Raw genomic sequence first — 18,078 nt, 5'->3', positions numbered from 1 at the left:
CTTGCCCCCCCCCCCCAATAAAAGCCTGGAGCTACTCCTCTGACCCTAAATACACCCAAACGAAAAGCCTTTAAATGGTGTTATGATAGATAAATTAAAAGTTGTAATTTTCTAATGAAAACAAATGAATTCCTGTTTTTTAGTTTCTGTTTCTTCCGTAAAATGAAAAACACGCCATACATTTCCTTGTTTATTACGATAATTGAGCCTATCTTTTATCACCCTGTAGTCAATTATGTTTCACTCTGATTTCGAAAGGCAAATAAGAGCCAGGAGGCCAATGGAAATCTGTCACATTTTTCCAGATAGCACGCATGCAAATAAAAATTAACGTTTATTAAACTTGATAGGAAACCCTGAGCAAAAATGTTTTCATGTTTTGCTCAGTTTGAATTTATGGAGTCATTGTTATAAAAATCCCATTCGAAATTATTTTATGCTATTATAGAATTAATCACTCTCATAGGTTCCTAAAAATAACCTGGCTCCCCTCAAAAATTTTGTTTAGAAGGCGGGCTGCAATATATTTCTATGGGGGCTGAAAAAAAAATGTTTTTTACTAAAAGAGACGTTCGCTTTTTTGTTTTTAAATTAAAATTTAAAACGTACAGAAATTATTCCATATCTAAAAGGGGTTGTTCCCTCCTCAACACCTCACCCTTTACGCTAAAGTTTGACTCTTTGTCACAAACCTACTTTTTAAAACTATAGAGACTTTAGCGTAAAAAGCAAGGCGTTGAGGAGGGGACAGCCCCTTTCATATACGCTATAATTTCTGATGGTTTTAAGTTTTAATGTCGCCCCTTATTTTCAGTTAAAATAACTTTTTTTTTATTTAATTTAATCAGCGCAGTGCAGTGATCCATTATTATAGTAACGAACTTGTTTTGTCTCAGCCGCACCAACTATCTTGGAGCCCCCTGCAACTCAAAGTGTTTGGGAACAGGCTACCGTGGAATTCAACTGTTTTGTAGAAGGTCAACCGTTACCTAGAATCACCTGGGTTAAAGATGGGTTGGCACTTTCTGACCATCCAAGGATTTCATTAATAGTGGGAGGAACTAAGTTGAGAATATCACAGGTAAGCAAATTTATATATTATTAATTTTATAGAATCTGTAATACTCATCGTGGAGAATCCGTACAGTGCTATAAACCTGTCGCATAGCTTAGCCACATGAGGCCAAAACTGGTCCATTATTTTATCATATTTTAAGGTTCTACTCTTGCCACTGTCTAACAACACCTTAAAGATTTTTAATATTTAATCTGAGTGTAATTCAGGGCATCCCATGTTTCATTTCTTCCCCTGTGGGATAGTTGCTGCAATTATTCTGGGATTTATCACCTCGTTCTTAAAGAGCCGCATTGGGTACGTTCTAACAAGGCCACAAGCGATGTTTTGGCATAGAGCCATGTGACACTTTTATATTTGTGTTGCATGAGCAACACTTATGATTTTCATGTTTTGATTTCTATTCTGTCAGTTTTAGTTGTTAGAAAGTGGCAAGGGTTGAGCCTCTACATTTTTTTATGGAAAGTGTTGACCTCAGGCTGGACTCATGAATTTGATATTACGTTTTGTAGAGCTGTATATAATTCTTGATTGGGACCAAAGATGATGGTTTTTGCCTGTAATTGAGCCAGAGCCATGTGTGAGTTGAAGTAGAATTTTATAGTCTATCAGAGGCAACGCTGTAGCGTTGCCTATAGTACAGGCCATACGGCTAGAATGTTTTATTATTTATTTATTATTTTTTTCCCAGAGACACTTCATATGGAAGAGGTCATCGTAGAAACTTCAAAGGCAGCTCATTCGATTGGAAATCGAGAGTTCTAGTGCCCTTTTTAATAGTCGAAAATCATTGGAGGGCAACTAGCCCTCCACGCCCATCATTCCCCCAAACACATCTGATCAAAATTTGAGATAGCCATTTTGTTCAGCGTAGATGATTTTTCTGATAGAAAATATATTTTTGAGGAGGACACTCCCCCACAACCCTCAGGGCAAGGGTTTTAAGTTTTGCCCTGTGGGCAAACAAGGTTTTATAGAAGGCGTTGTCTTTAAAGCTTCAAAACTGGCTCATTCGGTTGGACATTCAAAGGGATAGTGCCCTTTTTAATAGTCGAAAGTGATTGGAGGGCAACTAGCCCCCCCCCACGCCCATCATTTCCCAAACATATCAAATCAAAAGTTTGAGATAGCCATTTTGTTCAGCTTAGTTGATTTCCAGATAGAAAATATGTTCTTGAGGAGGATACTCCCCCACAACCCTCAGGGCAAGGGTTTTAAGTTATGCCCTGGGGCATATAAGGTTTTTTTAGAAGGCGATGTCGTAGAAACTTCAAAAATGGCTCATTCGATTGGAAATTCAAAGGGCTAGTGCCCTTTTTAATAGACGAAAGTGACTGGAGGACAGAAAGCCCCCCACCACGCCTATCATTCCCCCAAAAATATCCAATCAAAATTTTGAGATAGCCGTTTTGTTCAGCGGAGTTGATTTCCAGATAGAAAATATGTTTTTGAGAAGGACACTCCCCCATAGCCCTTACGTCAAGTGTTGTAAGTTATACTCTGGGGCATATAAGGTTTTTATAAAAGGCGTTGTCGTGGAAACTTCAAGAAAGGCTCATTCGATTGGATTTTGAATGGGCTAGTGTCCACTTTAATATTCGAAAGTGATTGGAGGGCAACTAGCCCCCCCCCCCCCACACCTATCATTCCCCCAAACACATCCAATCAAAATTTTGAGATAGCCATTTCGCTCAGCGTAGTTGATTTTCAGATAGAAAATATGTTTTTGAGAAGGACACTCCCCACAACCCTCAGGGCAAGGGTTTTAAGTTATTCCCTGGGGGGATAATAGGTTTTTATAAAAGGCGTTGTCGTAGAAACTTCAAAAAAGGCTCATTCGATTGGAAATTCAAAGGGCTAGTGCCCTTTTTTATAGTCGAAAGTGATTTGAGGGCAACTAACCCCCCTCTCACGCCCACTTTTTCCCCAAACACATCCAATCAAAATTTTGAGACAGCCATTTTATTAAACGTAGTTTTAAATTCTGTAAATTAGGTCTTTGAGGATGAGAACTCCACCATAGCCCTCAGGGCATGGGTTGAAAGTTATCCCCTGGGGGCATATAAGGATTTGTATAGACAACATTGTCTTAGAAACTTCAGAAAGGGTTCATTCGATTGGAAATTTAAATGGCTAATTCTCTTTTTAATAGTCAAAAGTGACTCTAAGGCAACTGACACCCTTTCCACGCCCACCATTTCCCCAAAGACATCCAATCAAAATTTTGGTATAGCCATTTTGTTCAACGTAGTTGAAAGTTCTGAAAATTATCTGTTTGAGCAGGACACTCCCCCCCCCAGTCGTCATGTGCAAGGGTCATAAGTTATGCCCAGGGGGCATATACGGTTCTTATGGAAGGAACGCTCATATAAATTTCAGAGAGGACTCAATTGATTGGAAATTGAAAGTTCTAATCCACTTTTTAAGCGTGAAAAGATATTATAGAGTAAACAGCTCCCCCCTCCCCTAAACCCTTTTTTCCCAAATATATCTAATAAAATTTTAAGATAGCTATTTTGTTAAAAATAGTTCAAAGATCATGTAACAAAAAATCCGGAGTCGACACAGCCCCCCAGGGCCCGGAGGAAGGCGTTGTAAGTCATGCCCTGGGGGCATATATGGGTCTTATGGAAGGGATGTTCGTATTAACTTCAAAGAGGGATCATTTGATTGGAAATTGAAAGCTCACTTTTTAAGAGTCAAAAGAGATTGGAGGGCACCTAGCCCCCCGCCCCCCCTCCACCCCCTTTTTTCCTCAAACCCATCCGATAAGAACTTTGAGATAGCTTTTTTTTAAATAGTCAAAGACCATATAACGAAAACTGGAGGGTCAACACAGCCCCCCAGGGCCCGAGGGCATATGTTGTAAGTTATGCCCTTGGGGAATATATGGTTCTTATTGAAGGGATGCTCGTAAAACAAATTCAGAGATGGCTCATTTGATTGGAAACTGAAAGTTCTAGTTAAGTTTTTTCGAGTCAAAAGATATTGGAGGGCAACTAGCCCCCCACGCCCCTTTTCCTCATATCCATCCAATAAAAATGTTGAGATAGGCATTAAGTTAAAAAATTTTCAAAAGTCAGATGACAAAAACTCAGGTGTCGTCACAACCCCCCAGGGCCCGGGGGCAGGCGTTGTAATTTATGCCCTGGGGCATATATTGTTCGTATGAAAGGGATGCTCGTATAAACTTCAGAGAGGGCTCAGTTGATTGGATATTGAAAGTTCGAGTTAACTTTTTAATAGTCAAAAGAGAAAAGGTCGGGTAAGAAAAAATCCGGTGTCAATAGGGCTCATTTGATTGGAAATTGAAAGTTCTAGTTCAATTTTTAAGAGTTAAGAGGGTTAAACTAGCCCCCCCCCTCCCGCTCTTTTTTCCCAAAACCCGTCCACTAAAAATTTTGAGATAGCCAGTGTTTTGGAAATTGTTCAAAAATTAGATTAGAAAAACTCCCCCCAGGGCCCTGGGGATAGGAGTTGTAAGTTTTGTCCCCGGGGCGTGTATCGTTCTTATTAAAGAGATGCTCGAATAAACTTCAGAGGGGGCTCATTTGATTGCAAATTGAAAGTTATAGTTCAATTTTTAAGAGTCAAAAGATATCCGGAGGCAACTAGCCCCCCCCCCCAACCAAAACCTTTTTTCCCCAAGCCCATCCGATAAAATTTTTATAATACTCATTTCATTAAAAACAGTTCAAAGGTCAGATAAGAAAAATTCCTGTGGTGACGGAACCCGCCAAGGCCCGGAGGCAGGCGTTATGAGTAATGCTCTAGGGGCATATGTACTTCTTATGGAAGGGATGCTCTTATAAACTTCGGACAGGGCTCATTTGATTTGAAATTGAAAGTTCTTGTTTACTTTTTAAGAGTCAAAAGAGATCGGAGGGCAACTAGTCCCCCCTCCTACACGCCCTAAATGCATCAGATAAAAATTAAGTTACATGTAAATTGTGGGGAACTGTTGAGGGGGTCCTTACACTTCTCTTGTTCTTAGATTCCTTAATTCAGTTTTTATATAGCATTCGGTGCTGATGGCGTGGATCGCTGAATTATTCGTTTATAGTCCTGTTCTGAATTTTGTCCAAAATAGTATTGAAAAAGGCTTTTCTTCAGATAGTATAAAGAAACATATGTCTGAATTTTTTACACTCGCCCAGGTTTCTGAAGCGAGGGGGCAAATCTTCCAGTTTTGCCATCCTGGAAAAATTCAGCCAAAGAGAGTGGGCACAAATGTGTCTATTAAAATTATCTCTGATATTACTGATACCATCACAAAGTTCGATGCTGATGATCCTGGTCTGCCAGTCTTAGTTATCCGCCACTCTAGTGAAGTACCACTCATTCCTGTCGATACTTTTTGTGCGTTGAATTGCCCTGTAAACTCCTGTTTGTCTGAGTTACTCTCTTTTGTCTGAGTGTGTGAGAACTCTTCTGCCTGGAAAAATTGGACGTCCTCCGTCGTTAATGTAAGAGTGTTCTGTCTCTTCGAAATCGTCCTATGCAGTTATTCTAAAAAACTGACCTACTAACCTCTAAGATCCTAATGAGCGCAAAGAAATCCTTGAAACTCATACCATCTATAGTATATTCAATGTTATTGTGCCTGAGTTTGCTTCTTTGCTGTTGTCTGGAAAAAAGTTTCTGAATTATTTTAAGTGTTTTTTTTTTCCTATTGTTGTTTCCCTATAAAGATAAATATTTTGCTAAATAGTGTTTGTAAGTCCTTCTCTAATATATTGAAATAGGCTCTTTGGGTATTTTCACCAGCTTTTCGGGTAGATTGGCCCGCCATCTATAGCATCAATTTTATAGTGCCATTTTCAATTTCATATTGTTAAGAAGCGTACTGGGAATTAGCAGAAGAGGGAAAGGAACATCCCGCAAGCGATGCTAATGATGCCGGTCTGCCAGTCTTTGTTATCCGCCACCACTCGTTCCTTTTTTTATGAAGTACCACTCATTCCTGCCGTTGCTTTTTGTGCGATGAGTTGCCCTGTAAATTCCTGTTTGTCTTTTGCCTGGAAAAATTGGACGTCCTCTGTCGTTAATGCAAGAGTTTTCTGTCTCTTCAAAATCGTCCTATGCAATGACTTTTTAAAACCCACCTACTAACCTCAAAAATCCTATTGAGCGCAAAGAGACCCTTGATACTCTGGATGGTCATGATGGTATCGTAAGTGTGAGATCTGATCCTGTCAAGAAAAGATGGGTAGTTCATAACTGAGATGAAGCCTCAGCCGTTTCTCTTGCCGCCGCTGCAACTAGTCAACTTAATGTGTCCACTAATGTCCTTAATCAAAAAGTGCTTGGTATTATGAGTGACATCCCTGCTGGTGTGCTAAAATCAGAGCTTAATAGTATGATTTCCGGTCTTGTTGATGCAACTAAAATTAGGAGTTCCAGATCCTTCCGCCTTCCGCCTTAAATAAAGTTATAAATGATGGTTTGTGTCTGGGATACTAGCTTTTTAAAATTAGATCGTTCCAGAAATTACCTCCTAGATGTTACCGTTGTCAATTGCCAAACCATATTGTCGGTAATTGCCCACTCCCATCGACTAATCAAAAGTGATTACGGTGCGCTGTTGGACATTGCAACACACGTGATAATCCTTGCGCTGAAAGCCCGAATTGCGCCAACTGCGGGGGAAATCATGTTTCCTATAGTCTCTGATGCCTTGTGTTAAAAAAAGCTCGGAATAAGGATAAGAAATGATTGCTAGTGGCAATAGATATCACTTTTTTTCACCTAATATTAATGGAACCAAAGACAAAGATCTTCTTGTTGATGAGCTTCTTGATTGTGATATAGTTTTCCTACAGGAACATTTTTTAACTAAAACCAATAGAGATGCTTTTAAACGGTCACCCACCCACCATTCGTTTGTACGCAAAGCTAAAAAACGCGCAGTTTGCCCTCTGAGGGCCTTCAAACTGTAGTTCGCCTCTCTCAGAAGCCTGAGCTTATTTCTTCTGATCATAATTTACTGGCAATAAAGTGCGTTAATATGGTCTTCATCAATGTATATATACCGTGCAATCGCAAGAACATTTCTTACCTATCTTCTTTCGCGGGTGCTTGTGATCGTCTCAGGATACTTCTGCTAAGAGTGACTAATCAGGGATTAAATTGGATTGTGGCTGGTGATATTAATGCCAATCTTCTGACCAAATCTGAAATAAGTGGCCCGTTTTTTGATGCTTTGCCTAGCGACTATCAGTTAGTGAATATGAACAAGGAATTTACCTACATTCATAACCGTGATGCTGCTAGATCAAACCTTGATCATAATATAGCTTCAAACGGATCACTTTTGGTTCCTCATGTCATTGTTTTGGATGATAAGGTTGAGGATAATCACCTGCCTGTAACTTGTTAAATTGAGTCGTCTGCTCTTCTTGCTTATGACCGTTCTTCTAACAATAATAAATGGTTTGATAGGCCAAATTGGAAACGAGTAAATTCTGAAGCTTATTTGTATGTTCTTTGCTCGTTATTGTCAAGCCTGAAAGTGCCTTTTCACCTTTTACAAACCTCCGTAAAGTCATAAACAGCTAAGATATATTTGAATTGTTATTATTACCAGCTCGTGTATTGTTTGACATCAGCTGCTTCAGCTACGGTTCTTTTTGAACGTGTTAGATTTGGCACCAGGAAACCGTTGTGGAATATGTGTCCAGAAGTGAGAAAAGCTATACAACGCGCGAAGTTTTGGCTTCGCCTTTTGATTGCTTGTAATCGGCCCAAGTCTACCGAAATATTTAAAATCAAGCAAAATTCGAAACGTCAGTTTAGATCTTCTTTACGTCAAGCCCACCTGAATGCTTTGGATGGCCCCTCGGATCGTAAGTCACGGTCCAATGTGATAGCACCAAAGTGTGCCTGCTACCGTTTCGATTATCAAAATCAGTCATCTTGTTGCTCATTTTACTCGTGTTTTTCTACATTTAATCATTAAATCAAGTCCATGTTTTCTTCCTTATTGCCTAATCCTATTCCTCAAGTTCTTCAGCAAGCCCATATATTGTCAGTATCTGGTGGTGATATCTATCGGGCTTTAAAAAGGGTTAAGCAATCAAGTGCTCCTGATATGGATGGTCTGTGTTACAATGAAGTTTCTATTATTGTTAGCACACATTCAGCTCCTATTCCAAATGTGTTTAGCCCAGTCGTTAGTTCCAGATAATTTTCTTTCGGGAATCGTAACATCTGTTTTGAAAAAGGGAAAGGACACAGATCAGTGTTCCAGTTATCGACCAATTACAGTGTCCTGCTTCATGAGCAAGCTGTTTGAGTGTGTCGTATTGCCTGAAATTTTGACTAAATGGGATTTTTCTGATTATCAAGTTGGGTTCAGAGCTGGTTTTGGTTGTTCTCAAGTCCATCATGTACAAGGTCAGTTGCTAGTCTCGGCAAAAATACAAAAAAGGCCACTTTATTTTTGCTCGGTTGATATCTCAGGCGCTTTTGACAACGTTGTACATTCGCAAGCGCTTTATTGCTTATTTAGAGCAGGAGTCAATTCTTCCGTCGTAAAAGTTCCTCAATATTGGTATTTCAATTCGCTCGTTTGGTTAGAATGGATGTCTGATATATCTGAGCCTATTTCAGTAAAGAAGGGAGTCAGGCAAGGCGGTGTGTTGTCTTTATATATTTTTGAAACTGTTCTTGCGGACTGTATGCGAATGCTGTCTCCTACTGTGTTTTTAGAAAATGCTGCTGTTAGTCATATTGCTTATGCTGATGATGTACCGCTGGTTAGTCATACTAGGTCGGCCCTCACAAAAAATTTAAATTTTCTGATTAATGCTTTGAGTATGATTGGGTTTTCTGTAAATGCTTCAAAATGCGAGTTTCTGTATTTTAATACTTCTAACCCTGCTCCTCCTTTACATGTGGGTACATCGCTACTCGAGCGTGTCTCAAAGTTGAAATGGCTTGGGATTACTTGTTCTGATACACTTTCGACTACATGTTCGTCTCTGGTTGCTAGTGCTCTACAGTGTATTCGCTTCTTATATGGTAAAATGTCGCTTAATAGAGGGAGGTACAACCGTCGAGGCTTATGTAAACTTTACGATAGTTTTGTTCTCCTACAATTCTTTTTCTTTCCGTTTTACAGCCTCTAATGCGTGAAAAAGACCGTCTTCAGCTAAGGAGGGGCTGTTTTAAATATTGTAAATTCCTGCTATATTTACGAAGGTGGTACAGAAATCACAGGATTATTTCTCATTTTTGACTTATTGACCCTCTGGTGCTGCTTGACAACATCGCTAAGGACCTGAGGACCAATACTCCAAAGATTACAAATAAACTTACTTAGTCAATATCTATTTTTAAAATTCCTTCTTTAACCATCATCTTCGGTTATAAGGGGTGGGTACCTTTTGCTAGTGGGCATACCTAGTTTTGGTTTCTAGTGCATTTGAGGATGCAAAAAATTTGGTTCAATTTCCGCTACTAAGAAGGATGTTCAAGTGATAATAGGCTGCTAGATAACAGTGATCTTCAGCGATTAGATGGTAGAAGTTCCTGATAATTAGTTTACTTTTTTTGGTGTCCCGGCTTTCTCATTTTCATTACTTTTTCGCATGGGAAGGATTGACGTGTCATCTTTTTTATATACCAAATGCTGAGTTTTATCATTTTACAAAAAGTAATTGACAGCAAGGAAACAAAACCAAAGCAAGGGGTTAGATTCTTGTATCATTTTGACTACATTTTATTGGTTTCTGATACATTTAAGGGTATATAACATATATACATTTATGGTTGGACTGGCTACAAAGTCAAACATTCTTTTCCGTTATACTACACTCATCACTGTTTCCTCGAGTTTTTTTCTGTGCGTCTGATAACCAGACAATTGAACAAGATGTTTTAGATTGTATTTACTCTAAATTGATCATTTAATTGTAGTTTTCCTGGATATAGCGTTAAAAATCGTCTTCCATGAAAATAGTTATTATAGCCCAGCTCTTTCACTAATTTTTCAGAAAATGAAGTTTGAATATGTACACACCTTTCTTATTTGGGTGTAGAAATTCATCTTGGCCAAACCTATGCTTTGCAATCATACTTTGTTCAGTATTTCCTTGAAATAATATGGAGCTGCAATTGAATATGCTTGTATCGACCATTTTACCAAGAAATTTGATGGGTAAATATTTTTGCTTTTTTTTTTTTAAATTTAGATGAGATTTAACAAAAAAATATTGTATACGGCAAGGCCGTTTCCAGGGAGGGGGTTAGGGGGTTTTACCCCCCCCCCGAAATGTTTGTCCGACTGGTAAAAAATGTAACAGAAATGAATATAAACAATTATTTGATGCGTTTTTAATTCTTTTTTGTAAACCCCCTACCAGAATTTTATTTTATTGTGCCCTCCCCCGAAAACAACTTGGATACAGCTCTGGTATAAGGCCATAGAAAAACACAGCTTCTTTCCATTGCTGCTTATAATGAACTCGCGGCAAGTAGGGGACGCGCGGCAGGTTGGCGGGACTGCGGTAGTTTGAGGTTACGAAAAGCAGTTTCGGTGATATAATTCTGTTTTGGATGTTTTTCTCCAAGGAAAACAAGGTTTTCAAACTAGTAAAATCAATTGTTTAATATTATATTTCTGCGTAAATGTTCTTACACATTCAAAAAAAGAGATTATAATCCAAGAAAAAGTCCACTTTCCGCTCTTTTATTTTTAATTTCGTAGTATGTTTTAACCCACAATTTGGAATCTGAGCCACTTATATCACTTGCGTGTCTGTCACGAATAGATACCGAACTTAAAGTGTTGTCTGAGAAAAAGGCTCAATAGAACTAAGAGTTTCCAAGTCATTAAAACTTTAGGAACAAAGTTTAGGAAAGAGCGATTTGTCCTTTTATCTCTAAACTCGAATAATGTAAGGAAACATTTTACAGTCATATTTTGAGAATTTCAAAGGAAAAACAGGCAGAATAAAAAAAAAACAGCAAAAATCGGTCAAAATAGTTTTGAATGTGTTCGATTTTCAATAAGTCTAAAAAGGAGGACATTGCTATTCAAGAAATATACGATGTGCAAAGGATTTGAGCATATTAACTTTAAAGCTGGTGAATTAACCGTTGATCCGCGAATTGATTACTTTTATTTTATACAATTGAACTGAGCTAAAATTGTGTCCGTGCCATCATATATATTCTCATGAAAAATCAGAAATTTGTTATACCTCACTGAAGGGAAGTTTCAAGATTTGCAGAACAGACAAATCTCTGCGCAGTGGGATTGATGGAGGGCAGTATCTTCCCTATTTATTTTTTTTAAGCAATAGGTAAATATGTGGATTATTTCCAAAAGAATAATCTTATTCGTCTTCCAAAAAGTGCCCTGAGTTTAAATATCCCCCAATCTTTTCAGGTTTACCCGGATTATGAAAAGAATTATAGAAATGTACGGGGTAATCAATTTTTGGGGTTGGCCAGACTTGAAAAGGTTAACAAAAAGGAAGAAAAATATATGACATTTAAGGGCAATGCGTTAGAATATCCAGATTTTCTGTGGATTTGAACCTAAAAGCGGTCCGCACCCTGTTTACGTCTCTAAAACAGCGTAAGTCTTCTTTTTGCTGAGTAATCGCGAAGTCAAATATGTGCAATATGTCAGGCCCGAGGCGAAATCTCAATGGACTCCATAACCAACAATAGCTTCTCAAGCCTTTCTTGACACATTCCTTTGTTTTTATCAGAGAAAAGGAAAACTTGTCCTAAAACTCTATTTAGTAAGTGCTCCTTAATTCAATTAATCATTTTTGTGACTTGTTTTCTCAAGCCCATTACACCATTTTCATTCTTGGGGAGAAAAATAGCCGAATCTTACAAAAAAAAAAAAAAAACAAGGCTAACTAATTATGAACAAGAAATCTAGAATGAAAACAAAATTTAATTTCTGGAGAGACAAATAACTTTTTTTCCAGTAAAAAGAACGATACGATTTTGAGTCACAATATGTTAATATCTTTTACAACTAAACTTCCTGTTTATCTGTGTATTTGCATTTTGTCTACCTTTGGTACAACGTTCCCTGGGTGTTTGATTTCTCTCAGGGGCTGCAATAGACCCATATCTACAGTTTTCAGTGCCCTGGAATAATATCATTTTTTGCACCTCCCCCCCCCCCCATCACAACCACAATGTATGTAGATCATAGTATGGACCAAATAAAACTCATTTTGGTGCCCCCTCAGAGGATGCACCCAAGGACAGTGGTTCCCCTTGCCCCACCCCCCACCTACGCTACTGGTGATTTACCAAAAAATCAAATAACAAACCCCGAGCTTTTGCCCCCTGCTATATCTTAAATTAAAAGCAGGCTTACTTTATTTTCTGTACTTATGATATTTCTTATTATCAACATAAGGATATCCATATTCATTTTCTTCCTTTTCAAGCTTCTTCAGTTTCTTGTATTCTTTTGTATGCTTATCATAGGCAAGCTGAATTTTCATCGCCCGGACCCAGTCTCTTTCGTCCATCACATATGGCAAATTTGTTGGCAGTGTTAATGCCTCATCTTCTGGTGTCGGTCTTCGGTTATGACCGTAAGGTCCACGTCTTCCATATCCATAAGGATCTGACATATTATTAAGAGACTTGTCCTTTTTTCTGTAGTTTAAAGCACCCGGGAAAAAGAATGGGAACAGACTACCAAGTAAAATTATGGTTATATGTGTCGATTGCACCACAATAATAACAATAACAACCACAGTAAGAATTATTGACAAACCAACCATTGGTAAAAGTATTGGCAATGGCAATTTTCCTATTTTCGCGATCCATCCACTTTTTTCTTCTTCCTCCTCGATAATTTCTGGAGTAACACCTACGATGGAGGGAACACCAACTATTAGCTGACCATTAATTGCTGGGGCTAGAGAAGTCACTGGTAGATTGCCTGATAATGATGGCAGTATTGCTTGAGCCATTGCAGAATCCATAGTAGATAGATTACTTCACAATTTACACCACTGACAACATGTGTATCGCACCAAATATCTAAACATACTGAAATAATTTGCTAGCATGCTAGGAGTTTCTTTTAGGTTGTAATTTATTCAAGGATGTTAGTGTTGAAGGAGAGGTCAAGAATTATTTTAACCTAAGATGTCTTTGCATTTATAAATATGTATTATATTTTAAAAGCAATCATAAATCCAAGATAAGCTCATTGTGTATTGTAACACCTCATTGTTTTGAATAATCGTGAATTATATTTAATATGCATTCAAATATTCTGAAACGTGGAGGAAAGGGGGGAGTAGTAATCAGCAATATAAAAAAAACTATTTTAGAGATATAAGTAACCAAAAAAACAAAGGGGAGGGGGGGCAGTGGTGGATCCAGGTGAGGGGGCACCCCCCCCCCCCGAAAATAGTCTAAAGTAGTGTAATTTACTTAATTAACGCAAGTTTGCATTAATTAAACCTACTCCTAACGCAGCATAATGGGGATGGTGCTCTTCTTGCCCAATCTTAGCAAGTTGTGAAAGCTGGGTAGGATGGTGAAAGATAGATTACTATCCTACCCGGTGACAGCTGAAACAAGACAGCCCTATTTGATAGAGGACGGAGGAAGCAGGGGTGTAAGGAGGCTATCCCTAAACATATTATGGAAGTGAAAAAAAAATGGACTGTAAAAGGGAAGGAACTTATGGACAAAGAGAATCGAGAATTGATATGGATGAAAGCTCTCAGTAGACACAACCAGCATTCTTTTGGGGTACCTTACGGTGCTCTTCTTGTCCAATCTTAGCAAGTTGTGAAAGCTGGGAGCTGAGTAGGATGGTGAAACATAGATTACTGTCCAATAATTATCAAACACTTTTCATGTTATTCGTCTATTATTAGATTATAGATACGAAGGTATTGACTAATTCATTTTTCTGTCAATGGCGTAAATTTCTGAAAATTTAGTAAGGAGAGGCAATTTTTTTTTTCAAAATCTCAGGAAGCAAGTTTGTCATTTTTTTAATGAAAAGACCAAAAAAGGTATTTTCAATAATTTTTTTTTCCTAAAAAGGCAATTTTAGTAATTAAAAGACAATTGGGAGTATTTATTAAATGAAATATCCCCAAAGAGGTACACAAAAAAAATCAAAAAACGCATAAAAATTTGTTTATATCCTTTTTTTACGTTTTTACGAGTTAGACAAACATTTCCGGGAGGGGGGGGGTGAAACGAAAAGGGTGGTTCAATCCTGATTCCTAGGTCTATAATGAAATAAATGTTGAGATGGCTTGGGCACATTCTGCGGATGAAGGATGACGGATTTCCTAAAATTGTCCTTTTCCGCCAACCGTCTAGGGCTAAACAGAAAGCAGGTCGTCCACGGTTGGGGTGGGAGGATATTATAAAGAAAGATATAAAGAAAACGGGAACTTTCTGGGAGGGTAAAGAGGGAGGGTTTGAATAGATTGGGGTGGAGGAGCAGCGTAGCCTACATAGCTGAGTTGGCCTCAGGCGGCTTGGTGATGTGGTGAGCTAGTAGCAGCACATTATATAGCTACTAATCTTTTCTTAAATCCGCAAAGTCATTGCATCTAAGAAGAAACTGTTCGAATTCATACTCCAATATACCACTTAGTGGGCAAGTGGTATATTGTCTTTTTGGAAAATTGAAATCCCTCCAATATGTTAGTAAGGGTAGACAGTTGGCATACGCCTGAATCCAAATTCTAATGTACACACCGGATAATTTTGACTTAAGATTATTTTCACAAAAACTTTTCAATACTTCTTTAGAAAAATAACTAGTCGAAGCAATTTTACTCACATCCCAACGCTGGACCTTTTGGTTTTCTAACCTTGTCTTTAAATCCTTAAGAAACATATTTTCACTTTCAATATATTTTGGTCCTTTTTTTATCATGGTCAATATACCGTTCCCGATATCGCGTGCCGAATATACCGTTGGCTTGATGTCATCAGAAGTCTATTTCGGCTAAAATGCTCTAGTCTAATGCTCTACTCCTATAAAAGTCTGTTAATAGTCTCATATAGAAATATGTTTGCTAAACATACTAAAAAAATATTTTTTTGAAAAAATTCATCTCTCCCACTAAATCAAAATCTTGGGTATTTCCTCACCTTTCAATTCTATGTATTTCATAGTTGTTAATGAAACACGCATTTCAGGTCCAGCTTTCTGATCAAGGGCAATATAAATGCATTGCACAAAATATTGCTGGGGCTATATCATCGGAAGCAAGCCTTTTTGTCTACTCAACTTCAGAGCCTAAAAAGGCACCCACAATACTAAAAAGGCCGAACCAAATCGAAACCTCTCGACAGGGACAGGAACTGGAGCTAATTTGTGAGGCAGAAGGCTTACCTAACCCAACACTGGTCTGGAGAAAAGATGAAGTAACACTTGGCTCAAGTCCTCAAGAGAGGTAAGGATAACTAAGTGCATTGATCAATAGGTCATAAGTAGGGCGTACGCAGGAGGTGGGGGGCTCAGACCCCCAAGGTAAGATAGGGAGATGAGAACCTCTACCTCTCGACCTTACTTCTGTTGAGAGGGATCTCAAGAGAGGTAAGGATGACTTAGTGCATTGATCAATTGGTCATAAGCAAGGGCGTATGCAGGAGGGGGGGGCTCATACCCCTCCCGAAATCCTAGATTTTCTTAAATTTCTGGGTACTTCTTTTTAGAATCATCAATTAAAATTTGTATTTTACTATACTCCCTCACTTTTTATTATTCCTCTCGACTTAAAAAAAATTGGTTACCCCCCCTAGAAATCATTTCTTGTGTACGTGCCTGGTTGTATATAAATATCTAAGAGACTGATACATATGGGAGGCAGGGGTGAATCTCTAGAATTTTATTGGGACGAGGGGTGGTAAGAGGGGTCCATATCCGGATAGTCAAGTGGCATGAGATGTATAATATTTTTTTCTACATTATTGGGGGGGGGGCAATTGCCCCTGATGGGAAGTGGAAATGTATATTTAAATTTTAATCCACTTTACCATCCTTAGCATCATAAAAAATAGGTAAGTATTTCTTTCACGCCTTTTATCATGTTACCTGAAGTTATAGGTAGTTCCTAAACTTTTTTTTTTAATATACCGCTCGAGCGCCATTCCCTTCTCGATTTAATGTCTGGAAAACAAAACCGTCAAAACAAACTTTTTAGTTAATACCAAAGAAATAACTTGGCATTATAATAATTCATAGGCATGCCTTGCAACCTAGACTCAAGGCCCATATACGAGGAAATCCTCCTCGTTATATGAGTTCAAAGATTTTTTTTTCGATAATTTAGGACCATAGCAGACCTTACGTCTACCCTTGCATCTGACCCCTTTCTGGCTTGCTCCTCTCCTGATCCTCTTTATGAGTCATACTTGTAAGCAGGTAAGCAGCCTTATTGTCTCTACGGTCTTTTCTGAAAGGACTGTTTTTTATTTACAAACGGGTTACAATAAACAAACTTCTCATTAAAAAAATACTACCCAATGCATTACTGCATGCGGGACAAAAACACGAAAAAAAAAACACTTAAAGAGAAAAAAATAATAATTATTTAGACTGAAAGGCTTTCTATTAAAATAAATATTATTGTTAATAACACGATGAAGGTACGGAGATATTTGCTTAGAAAGGGAACCCAGATTGAAAAAATATGTGGGTTGCATGAGATCTATAGGAACGTGTACATAGGTGCGGTTGGAGTCTTCGGACCCAATCAGTTCTCCAAAAAATTCTGAGACTTACAATTTTTCTATAATCTTTTGATTTTATTTGTACAATTTTCTTATTTTTAGCGATTTTCGTATCTACGCCCCTATCTCCAAAAATTATGACTACTAGTAACAACTCACCGCAGCACCAAGCCGCCTGAGGCCAACACAGGTACGCACGCTCCTCCTAATTCCCAATCTATTCAAACCCTCCCTCTTCAGACCCTCCCAGGTAGTTCCCATTTCCTTCAAATCTCACTTTAGGACATCCTCCCACCCGAACAACGGATGACATGCTTTCTGTTTAGCCCAAGACGGTTGGCCGAAAAGGACAATTTTCGGCAATCAGTCATCTTTCATCCTTTGAACATGTCCTAGCCATTTCAACCTTTCTGTCATTATAGCCTTAGGAAACGGTATTTAACCACACTTTTCGTACAGCCTACTGTTTGAAATACGGCCAGTCAGCTAGTACCCAGAACAATCCCTAGGCAATTTCTCTGGAAAAATCTAGCAAATCTTCAACCGTTTTTCAGAGCACCCATGCTTCAGAGCCATACTTGACCACTGTCATCACTGTAACTTCCAATATTCTAATCTTGGTTTGCAAACTTATTGTTCTATTCTTCCAAACTTTCTTTAACTGTGAAAAAACATCCTGAGCTTGGTATTCTACTTTTAACTTCTTTCCTGCTCCCACCGTCTTTACTAATAATACTGCCAAGGTAAGTGAAGCTGTCCACCTGATCAATCTTTTCGTTACCCAACGTCACCTTTTCATCTTCACTTATTCCTAGCCTTAGCGGCTTAGTCTTCTTAATATTTATTTTCAAACCTATTTTACCACCCTGAACTCGCAAAACACCTAAAAGTTCATTCCTTTTGCTTACGATCTCATCTAGGATGTTTAAATCATCAGCACAATCTAAGTCCAGGAGAGTTTTTCTTCCCCATTTGATTCCGTGGTCTCCCATTGCCTTTCCTGTGCTCCTTAAGACAAAGTCCAACAAATGATCCATATAAAGGGGGACAGAACGAAACCCTGCGTAACTCCTGATTTAATACGAAACCAGCTGCTAATCTCATCTCCTACCTTAATCGCTAAAGTGTTATTCTCGTACATAAGTAGTATCTATATAGGGAATCCGAAACTTACATGAAAAGATACATTGAATTTCACAAAAATGTAGTCTAACCTGTGCATTGAATTACCAAGGACAGTGATATATAGGTCAATTACACATGGAAATACATAGAAATATGGAGTGTAGTCTAACCGGTAA

The 18,078-nt window shown here is 38.3% G+C and overlaps 1 protein-coding gene across 1 annotated transcript in view; it reads left to right on the top strand.

Annotated features, from left to right (window-relative positions):
- LOC148947306 (peroxidasin-like) overlaps positions 1 to 18,078 on the top strand; it is a 170,545-nt gene that overhangs the window by 16,282 nt on the left and 136,185 nt on the right. The window contains exons 4-5 of the mRNA XM_089096565.1: positions 897 to 1,081; positions 15,242 to 15,498. Of these exons, the coding sequence (XP_088952691.1) occupies positions 897 to 1,081; positions 15,242 to 15,498 (442 nt within the window). The remainder of the gene's footprint in view (positions 1 to 896; positions 1,082 to 15,241; positions 15,499 to 18,078) is intronic.

This window comes from Artemia sp. Qi Xiang Cuo, chromosome 11 (genome assembly GCF_049724085.1).
Source record: "Artemia sp. Qi Xiang Cuo chromosome 11, ASM4972408v1, whole genome shotgun sequence".
In the NCBI taxonomy this organism is placed as follows: Eukaryota; Metazoa; Arthropoda; class Branchiopoda; order Anostraca; family Artemiidae; genus Artemia; species Artemia sp. Qi Xiang Cuo.
Note: the sequence above shows the minus strand (reverse complement) of the source record. Positions and strands in the feature narration are given on the sequence as shown.